General features: G+C 54.5%; 1 protein-coding gene across 1 annotated transcript; it reads right to left on the bottom strand.

Moving 5' to 3' along the window:
* Window positions 1-672: 672 nt before the first annotated feature.
* Window positions 673-4,371, bottom strand: KLHDC7B (kelch domain containing 7B; the record flags this gene model as incomplete). The annotated part of the gene is made up of 1 exon (XM_081310873.1): window positions 673-4,371. One exon carries the CDS (start codon window positions 4,369-4,371, stop codon window positions 673-675), a length of 3,699 nt encoding a protein of 1,232 aa, XP_081166999.1.
* Between the last annotated feature and the right edge of the window lie 6,026 nt (window positions 4,372-10,397).

Below are 10,397 nucleotides of genomic sequence, written 5' to 3'. Positions count from 1 at the left end.
AGGTAGCCCACTGATGAGCACATTCTCACTGCTCTCCCGAGAGACAGGTGTGCATTATGCCTCTTTTACAGAAAAGGTAGAAATGGGAGGTTAAATGTATTGTTTTGAGTCCACATAACTAAAAAGGGGTTCATTTAGAGGGAAATCTGGGGGAAGGGGATGGGAGCCTGGCAGGGCAGAGAGACCTGCAAGTTGCAGAGGAGCCAGGTAGTCCTGTCAGGTGTAGGCAGGGCCGTGTGCAGGGCTCCACACCCGACCAGACTCAGGAGGAAAGAGTCAAAAGGCTCCTCAGAGGCAGAAGCTCCAGAGGCAGGGCATCTCCTGGAGACCTCTTTGCCTCCACTTCCACCTGACAGAATACAGGGAGCACAAATAAGCTTTCGTCCCTCTCCTTCCTGAGCTCTGGGCCCAGGAGTTTCCCAGGAAGATGGGAGCCTGGGAGCAAGCTGAGGCATCCAAAGCAGGTAAGGACCTGGGGCAGGTTCCAGCAGGTGTGGGGAGGGTAAGAAGGGAGGTGGCAGGGCTCTCACTCCAGAATAAGTGACAGCCTTTACAGCAGGAGACAAACAGAAGGAAAAGTGTCCCAGAAACTGGGGCAGAAGGTCCTGACCCGAACCCCATCTCCACGCCCCACACCCCCTCAGACTACCCCAGATGAATCTCCACTGGCACTCAGAGTGAGGTCTGCAGCCGGGCCGCGGAGGGCAGAGTCAGGATGAATGGACAGAGGATCCCCTTATTCCCCAGGGGAAAGGGCTGCAGCTCCTTGGCCTGAAACTGCGCAGTCCCCTCAGAGACTGCAAAGGTGGCTGTGACCTGGTGGTTGAGACAGTAAATGGTGTTGCCCAACACAGTACAACGGAGTGGGATGGCCTCAGGCAGTGGCAGGGAGGCAGCACGGCTCCAGGAACCCGTCACCGTGTTGTAGCGCATCACTGCAGCGCCCACACCCCGCAGCAGGTCGAAGCGGTACAGGAAGCCCCCTAGTGCCACCATGTCACTGGAGCGCCGGTGGCTGGCACTGTAGGGGCACTCATCCCATGAGTCCTTCACAGGACTGTATCTAAGCAGGCGGTAGAAGAGGTGACCTCCTGTGACATAGATGTCCCCACGGCAGGCCACAGCCTCATGGGCCACAGGGAAGGTGCCTGCAGGGAGGGGAGCGCGTAAGGTCCAGGCATCTGTGCGTGGGTCGTAGCGCTCCATGCTGTACAGGCACTCGCCTCCAATAGCATACAGCAGCCCGTCCAGGGCCACCAGCTTGAGCTGGGCTCTGGCTTGCTGCATGGGCCGAACCTGGCTCCAGATGTTGGTCAGAGGGTTGTAGCAAAAGACCTCTTTGGAGCAGACAGCCTTGGCACCAGAGCCACGGATGCCGCCTGCAAGGAACAGGTAGTTGTGCATGGTGCAGAGACCACAGCCCCGGAGGGGGGCTTCCTCAGGCACCTGGGTCAGGGGCCGCCAAATGTTCTCTTGAGGGTTGAACACATGGAGGAATGTTCGATGAGGCAGGGGTGCAGTCTGAGCTTCAGGAGATTCCTCACCACGAGAGCTCTTCTTGAACCCGGAACGGCACACCTGGTAGAGTCTGGGCAGTACAAGGACCCCCAGCATGGCCTGGCCCTGGCCTGTCCGCAGGCTAAGGATGCGCTCCCGATCAGCCCCACTCAGCTGCCGGTAGAGGTGCGGGTCGCCCAGCACATGCAGAAGGTTGCTGCTCATCAAGGCATAGGTCTCCTGGGCTAGGCCAGGCTCCCCATGCTGCTGGGCAAAGGCCAGCACCTCCAGGCAGCTGCCCAGGTCTAGCCGCTGGGGACGTGGAACAGCTGTGGCAGCCTCCAAGGCCCACAAGTGGGGCTTCTGGGATCCCTTGACCATCCCCCAACTCCCAGGCCTCTGCAGAAAAACCATGAGTTTTTGGGCCTCTTTCTGCTTCTCTGTGAGGACTCCCCTGCGGCCTGCAGAGCTGGCCTCCTCCCTGAGCACTTGACCCTGGTGCTGCTCTGGGGCCACCTGGCTGACCAGATGCTCAGAGCTCAGGGCTATTTCACACATGCTGTGTTTCCGTGGTCTGGGGATATGCTGAGAATCCCACCTCATAGCAGAGGGTGGTGCAGAGCCAGACCGCATCTGCACAGAGGGCTGTGTGTGTCCCCCAGGAACTTCAGCTGAGGGCAGTGAGTCTAGACTTTTCTCCTTGGTTCTGTTTTCTTTTGGGCCTAGAGGTGGGCCAGGGGTGGGCTTCCCATTGGTTTCAAAGCCCACTGGCTGCGCCTGACATGGAGTCTTGGCCAGTCCTCCCGCCTGTGTGACAATCCCCAAAGAAGATGGGTGCCTATTCTGGAGGTTGGGGATTTCCCCTTCAGATTGGGAAGCCCCCGGCCTGTGTTCAGAACGGGTGAAAGAGCTGGGACCTGCAGGGCTCACAGGGACCGCCCTTAGGGCGCACCCTTTGGGCTTCTCTTGCCTGGGAAAGGGGTGGCTTCTAAGAACCATGGCAATCAGGTTTCCCCAGCTACTTGTAATCTGCCCTTCGTGGTAGCTCCTGGAGAGACCCACTTTGGACTCTCCAGCCGCAGGGCTTGACCCACTAGCTAAGGCAGGGGCTGGGAGTAAGGTTGGTGACGGGGATGGGCCTGGGGTGGAGGCTGCCGCTAAGGCTGGGATCGAGGCAGGGGCTAAGGCTGTGGGCGGAGCTGAGGCTGCGGATGCGGCTGGTGATGGGTTTGTCACTGGGAGTGGGGCTCTGGAGGGAGAAGGGGCTCGGATCACTGTTGGAGTTGAAGTGGAAACGTGGTCTGATGAGGAGGCTGGCGCCGCGCTGACATTTTCACCCTCAGAAGGATCCTGGCTGACTCCGTGGGGCAGAGAGTTTGTAGGAGAGGGGCTGGGGGCTGCAGGCAGGAGGCCCACGCCAGACCTATTTGCCTTCGGGGAAGGGCGACCCGGATCCCCGCCCCGAGGCGGGGGCGTGGCTGGACGACCAGTGGAGGGGACGCCACTGTGGTCCTCTACAGTCGGCCTTCCTCGGTGCAGGGTCGGCTGGGGCTCCAGATCAGCAGCCAGGCCACCGGCCGCCTGCTCCCAGCCCTGAGTCGGCTGGGACTCCCTCCCTCCTCCCCTTCTGCCCAGCCCGGAGTCGAGCCCGGGGCCGCCGTCTGCTGGGCCCGCAGCCCCCGCCGGACGCGCGCCGCAGGACTCCACCGGCACCTCCTCAGGCGACAAGCCCCACGGCGGCCCCTCCGGCCACTCGCCGGCCGAGTGCAGGGCGCGGCTGAAGTCGCTGGTGGGGATGACCGCTGTCCTCACCCCGGGCCGGCCCTCCGTCGGGGCCGGGACGCCCGCAGCCTCCCGGGGGGCGAGGGCGCTGGTCTCGGTGACCTGGCCGGCCTCGCCCTGGGAGCCCAGAGGCTGGGCTGGGGCTGCCTGGGGGCTGCACTTCTCGCGCCCGCGCTCCGAGCGGTTGGTCCCAGGAACCGTGAGCGCGGGCTGGGCCGGGGGCAGTGCCTGCTGGGCAGGACCCTGGGCTGAGGCCGACCACCGGGAGCCTGCGCCCGGGCTGCGGGAGCGGGCGTCCGTGGCGGCGGCGGACGCAGCGTCTATAGCATCCCACACACTCACCGCAGCGCCCAGGCGGAGGGGGTCGGGCTTTGGGGGATGGCAGGTTCGGTCTCCCGAGACAGCGTCGGCCTGAGGTCGCCGGCTGCGGCGGACTGTCCCCAGAGAGCCAGGCAGGTACCAGCGGTTGGTGTCCTGTTGCTCTCTGTGGATAGGGGCCGGGCGAGCTGGCCCCTTAGCACCGGCACCACCTGCCCCCGCCTGCAGTTCAGCTTCGCCACCAGAACTCCGAAGGGTGAAGTGGATCAGGAGGGGAGCAGGTGTCGCCCCTGCTTGGCTCCTACCCAGGATAGCAGTGTCTGGCCTGGGAGGCTCCCTTCCTTCACCCCGCTGGGCTTCTGGGGTGGTGTTACCACACCGCTCTCCCAAGGTCCTTCCACTGGTGGCATTTCCAAGAGTACTGAGTGGAGGTCCAGCTGTGACAGCCAAAACTCTGCCCACGAGGGGGTCCTGGGCTGCAGACATAGCAAGGCTCCCCTGACTGGGTCTTGGAGGGTGAGGCTTCTTCTGCCCTTCTCTGTCTCCCTGGCTGCCACCACTGACCTTGGATTCTTGAGTAGACTGGGTCCCCCCGACTGTGGACTTCGGTCCTGCCACTTCCTGATCCTGTCCTGAGCCAAACCAATGCAAAGCCAGTGCTGTGGCAGCCACCACAGCCAGAGCCAGCAGACCAAGCACAGCGCCGTCCCAGTCATCGTCACCGTCCCCATCCCAGCCCCAGAGGGGCCCACCCGCCTGGGCACCCTGGATCATGGTACTGGGTGCAGACAGGGTATGAGGAATCCAGTGCTGGTTGGCTGCTGTGTGTGCCCTGCTCACGGTCCTGGGCTGCCCTCTGGGCCAGTGGCATCCTGAGAGCCCCGCCCAGGGCTGCCCTGTTAAGGTGGACCTATTCTCTAGTACCTTGGGAGTCTCTTCCTGCCTGGAGGTTTGTCAGTAGGTTCAGTTGGAGATATCAGGAGACCTTCAACAGCCTTGCCACGCTGCCTACCAGCTCCTGCCCCCTTCTCCTTTTCTTGGCATCCCAGGATCAAATGGCAGTGTTCTCAGACACTATGCTAGCAGCCCAGCCAACCTGCTTCTGCCTGACAGATCCTCACACCCCCAGTTCATCCCACACCCTGGTCCCTCCTCTGAGCCTGGGTCCAGCGGCAGGGGCCTGGCAGGGAAGGTAACCCATGGGGAGATGTTATCTCTGGCCTTAGTAACATGATGCAGCCCTGATGAAGTTACCAGAAACTGGAGAGGCCGATTCCACTGTGACAACAGGGAGGAGTTGGGGGGACAGACTTCCTAGTCTCAGAGTAGGGAGGGGACCCTGGGACATGGGTCCCACAGTAAGACTGTCATATCAGTGTGAGTATAGGTTTGTGTCTGGATGTTAGGACAGAGGCTCCCACACTACCTTCTTCAGCAGCCCCTGGACTTTCCTTGCCCTGAGGTCACCAGAGAGAGATGGGGTAGAGTTTTGAAGTCAAGAAAAAAAAATGAAAATCCAAAAATTATGTTTCCCTCTTTGCAGCCAGGCTTATTCCCACCCACCCAGACCTAGGACCTCCTGAGCCCCACGTTACTCCTCCAGACTGCTCAGATGCGGTTCCAGGTCCCAAGAGAGCCCTGAGCCTGCCTGGCCTGCTTGAGTTACATCAATCAGCCACCACCCAGATCTTTCAGAAGCCCTTCTGGCCCTGGGCCTCTGCCAGCCCCACACCTGAGTGTCCTCTCAGTCCCCAGCCTTTCATGTCTGGTCTGAAATCTCACCTCAAGACCCCACCCCTCTCTGCTTCCTCATCCAGGCTGAGGCCTCACATGCTGGTATGCAGACATGGAACACAATCTTGGTTCCCTAGGGAGGAGCCCTTCTCCTCCATCGGCTTCTCACTTAAACCCATCTCAGGAATGAGTCTTGAGACAGGTGCCAATTGGAGCCCAGACGTGAAACAGTCTGAAGTCCCTGGGACGGTGGCATACCCCCCCATGTGGCTTTTTCCTTCTTCTGGGGACATAGTGGACCCAGCGACTTCTCCCTGAGTCAGGCAGCAAGGAGATGCCAAGAGTGTCCCTGGCACCCAGCCTGGGTTGTGCTGAGCCTCAAGTGTCTCTCCTGGCCTGCCCCCCACCTCTTCGAGTTCCCCCAGGACTATTAGATAACAGTGAGAGGGTGAGGTGGGCCCTGTGCCTTAAGGTGGACTTCAAGCTAGGGAGGATTTTCTTCCCTGATCCTCTGTCCTAGCCCCAGGCTCTGGATCTTGGTTTAGTTGGGGTCCAAGACTTTCAGAGGGTGGAGATGACACCCCCAAACCTCCCTATAGGCCATACAATGCCCCTTCAGTCAGCTCCACCTAGCTTCTGAAGACTTGTCAGTCAGATCCCCAGCCCACTATCAGAGCAAGTGATGGAGGACAACATGGTAGGGAGGAACAAGCACAGGGATCACCCCAACCAACCCACAAGGTGTGAGGACCATAGCAGGTGCTGCAGACACAGGTGATTAGGACCTGCTCTTTCCCTTTGGAAAGGAAGCATCATCCTTTGCCAAAAACAGACCAGACCGAGGGCAAAACTTTGAATGTAGAGACTTCATGTGGGTAGAGTGACTGTTTGGTCCTCTTGGCTCCCCAGAGAGAAAATGTGGCACAGCTGGGAATATAACAGAAGCTCAAAGCACCTACACAAATCGTGAAACACACACAATTGGCCAATGTGTGCTATGACAGCATAAATACCACACATACCATAGAGGGTTGCAATGGAAGATCTGACCAGCAGCAGCTTCCTGTGAGCCCCCTGGCAGGTGTTTGCAGAGGCAGCTGTTTGCAGAGGCAGCTCTGCCCTGGAGGATAGTCTGCCCTCAGCCTCCCCAAAGCACAGATGCAGGAGGGGCACACATGCAGGGGGCAGCCTTGCTGCCTGTGCCCTGGGCAGGAGGCCTCCTCCCTGGGCCAGGGGCTGCGGTGTAGCTCTGTAGCTCAGTGGTGGAGAGTGCACTTAGCAAGAACCCTGGGTTTGATTTCCAGTAATGAAATAAAATGTTATTTTTAGGAGAAATGACAAAATATGAATTGTAATAGAAAAAATTAAACATGTAAGTGTTCAACAGTATGGGAATGAAGGAGAAAACATGCATGCAACTCTAAAATATGGTATTGAAAAACTTATTTAAATAATTATTGGTGATGTGGCTGTGAAGTTTAATACAAATATTCATGGTGAGTCTTGGAATAAAAGGGGCATAAAAATAAAAATTTTAAATAAATAAGAACAAAGTATGGAAAGACAGAAAGAAGAGATAAAACATAATAAGTGTCGCCTCTCTGTACAAGAGGGAGAATATATACTTTGGCAGAGGGAGTTACTGGGAATTGAACCCATGGTACTTAACCATTGAGCTACATACCCAGCCATTTTTAATCTTTAACTTTGAGACGGGGTCTCTCTAAGTTGCTTAGGGGCTTGCTAAGTATCTGAGGCTGGCTTTGAACTTGAGATACTCCTCCCTCAGCCTCCTGAGCCACTGGGATTGCAGGCATGCATCACCAGACCCAGTTATAATTATATTCTTGAGGTCAGTTGATAAATTCAGATCATTGCAAGTTTAAAATTAATTTTTAAAAGCTGGACTGGGGGTGTAGCTTGGTGGTAGAGCACTTGCGTAAAATTTAATAATAATTAAAACTATTTGATGGGGTTGGGGGTTGAGAATGGAATGAAGGACTTTGTCCATGCTAGGCAAGTTCTTTGCCATTGAGCTACATCTCTAGTCCAATGGATTGGAAAACTCAATGTCATAAAGATATCAACTGTCCCAAAATTTGCCTACAGAGTCAATATAATTTCCATCAAAATTCCATCAGCTGGGCTGGGGATATGGCTCAAGTAGTAGCGCGCTTCCCTGGCATGCGTGAGGCACTGGGTTCAATCCTCAGCACCACATAAAAATAAAATAAAGATATTGTGTCCACCTAAAGCTAAAAAATAAGTATTTTTAAAAAGTCCATCAGGTAAGGAATATGTGGGAAGGAGGGAGATTCAGAAACAGAGACAGACACCAAGACTTGAGAGCTGATTCTACAGTGTGTATGGAATTCCAGGGGTCGTAGTTAACACTAAAAAAAAAAAAAAAAAAAGAGGCTGAACTAAACTATTTAAAAATATATACATGACCATAAAAGCTTCAAAGAGTTCCACAGAGCTGCAATCTAGGACAAGGTCTGAGAACCCAGGAAGGAAGCCTGTCCCTCGACGTTGCTTTACCGGAGACATAATAAACAGCTTGGACACTGTGCTATGGTCTGTGGCCTCACAGGGCAAAGAGGACCAATATAAAGAAACACCTGTGGAGGAGGCGCACAAAAGAACAGACAGAGTCACACAGAGTGCAGGCAGACAGACAGGAGGAGCAGAGAGGAGAGAAGTGCCGGGGTGCAGTATGGCTCCTCCCTGCCTGGGAGTTTATTAAGGAACACACACCTCTCATTACCATGACTGTATTCTAATTAGTCCTTCTTTAACCCTGAGTCCTACCTGAGATAAGGTCCTCCATTCTACAGGGGCATCCCCAGGAGACCAGGTAGTGCCTGCATAGTTGTCTTCTTACTTCAGAGGGAGGAGACTGGGCACCCAGGTCTGGGAAGCAGGGTAGACTTGTGAAGGACAATGCTACGGCAGCCAGGCAGCCGGTGCTTTTGCACAGGAGTTTCCCAGTCACCAGGTACTACCTAGCAGCCAGGCATTCTGTGTCTTTGCACAGAAACTTCTTAGTCACCAGGCTTGTCACAATCATGAAGTCTGTAGACCCCAATCCCAAACACATAATTCCTACAGACCAAGGCCGGAGCCCGCATACCTGGGGGTCTGACCAGCCATCCTCTTCTCAGAGTTGTAGCCCTAACCGACTCTGCCCTCTGGGTAAGAGTGAATGAAACACAGATCAGCCCCCACATGGGTTTGAGGCCTAGGTCTGTATGACAGATGATCCAGGAACTTCAGTCTTTGAACTTGGCTTAGAGTGGTTCAAACTGTTCCTATCATCAGTCTTCCAACTGAAATCCTTTTTTTTTTTTTTTAGAGAGAGTGAGAGAGAGAGAGAATTTTAATATTTTTCTTTTAGTATTTGGCGAACACAACATCTTTTTTGTATGTGGTGCTGAGGATCCAACCCGGGCCGCCCGCATGCCAGGCGAGCGCGCTACCGCTTGAGCCACATCCTCAACCCTCCAACTGAAATCCTTAAAAAAGGTACCATCCTCAGGCATGGTGGCCATGCCTGTGATCCCAGTGACTCCAGAGACAGAGGCAGGAGGATAACAAGTTTGAGGCCAGCCTCAGCTACTTAGTAAGACCCTGTCTCAAAAAATAAAAAGGGCTGAGGATGTGGCTCACTGGTTAACCATCCCTGGGTTAACCCCCCCCCAAAAGAAAAACCCACCATTCTAGACCTCATATAATTTCTTTTTTTTTTTTTTAAAGAAAGAGTGAGAGGAGGGAGAGAGAGAGAGAGAGAGAGAGAGAGAGAGAGAGAGAGAGAGAGAATTTTTTAATATTTATTTTTTAGTTCTCGGCGGACACAACATCTTTGTTGGTATGTGGTGCTGAGGATCGAACCCGGGCCGCACGCATGCCAGGCGAGCGCGCTACCGCTTGAGCCACATCCCCAGCCCCAACCTCATATAATTTCTACAAATAATGTTCACACTAAATATCCATGTGGGGGGCTGGGGATGTGGCTCAAGCGGTAGCGCGCTTGCCTGGCATGCGTGCGGCCCGGGTTTGATCCTCAGCACCACATACCAACAAAGATGTTGTGTCCGCCAATAACTAAAAAATAAACATTTAAAAAAAATTCTCTCTCTCTCTCTCTCTTTAAATAAATAAATATCCATTTGGGAGGCCAACCTTACACGTGACTGAGTTACACTCCCCGGCTGGGTGCTGAGGCTCTCAGTCACAGAAATGTGGCACCCTTCTTGGGTGCAAGGGTCAGTGTCTCGTGCATGGGTGTGTCTTGCTACAGCCCCACGGGTGAAGCTATGCTCACCTGTAATATAACCCCTGGCCCTGTTTAGGATAGAATCCTCCATGGAAGTTCCTTGTGTGTGTCCCCTTCTCTTACTGTGCCCTTGGGGGTGGCCTACCCAGGTGTCAGTCAACCTGCTGACAGTGCACATCATGAAGATAGACTCAGGGGCTGGGGATGTGGCTCAAGCGGTAGCGTGCTCGCCTGGCATGCGTGTGACCCGGGTTCGATCCTCAGCACCACATACAAACAAAGATGTTGTGTCCACCGAAAACTAAAAAATAAATAAATAAATATTTAAAAAAAAAAAAAAAGATAGACTCAGCCCCCTGAAACCTGACCCCTGGCCTCATTTAAATAACTTCTCCTCAATAAAAGAGGTCAGAGTCTGCTTTTGATGTCTCTCTTTCTGCGGACCCTTAAGGTCAGAGGAGCTGTCACAGCGACACCAAAGAGAAAGGTATTTGTGTCTCTTGTGTGGTTATTTTGTGCAGCCCAGTCAGCCCAGTTTAACTGGAGTGACCCCTGAGCCTTTTAGTCGTGAGAACAGAAACCCGGCATGTCCAGGTTGCAGACACACGAGGAAAAATGACACAATAACAAGGAACTAGCAAAGATAATAGGTAACAGAAAAGTCCTGCAAAGATTTGGGACAGTGCAGCTATCAAACAAAGATGATCAACTAGCTCTACTTACTTAAAGAAAAGCCAAGCTCAACATAGCAGACTTGAAAATAAACAGAAATTTTAAAATGGAAAAATTG

Source organism: Spermophilus citellus (genome assembly GCF_964194105.1).
Source record: "Spermophilus citellus genome assembly, chromosome: 10".
NCBI classification, from domain to species: domain Eukaryota; kingdom Metazoa; phylum Chordata; class Mammalia; order Rodentia; family Sciuridae; genus Spermophilus; species Spermophilus citellus.
This window is presented reverse-complemented; position numbering and strand designations above follow the sequence as displayed.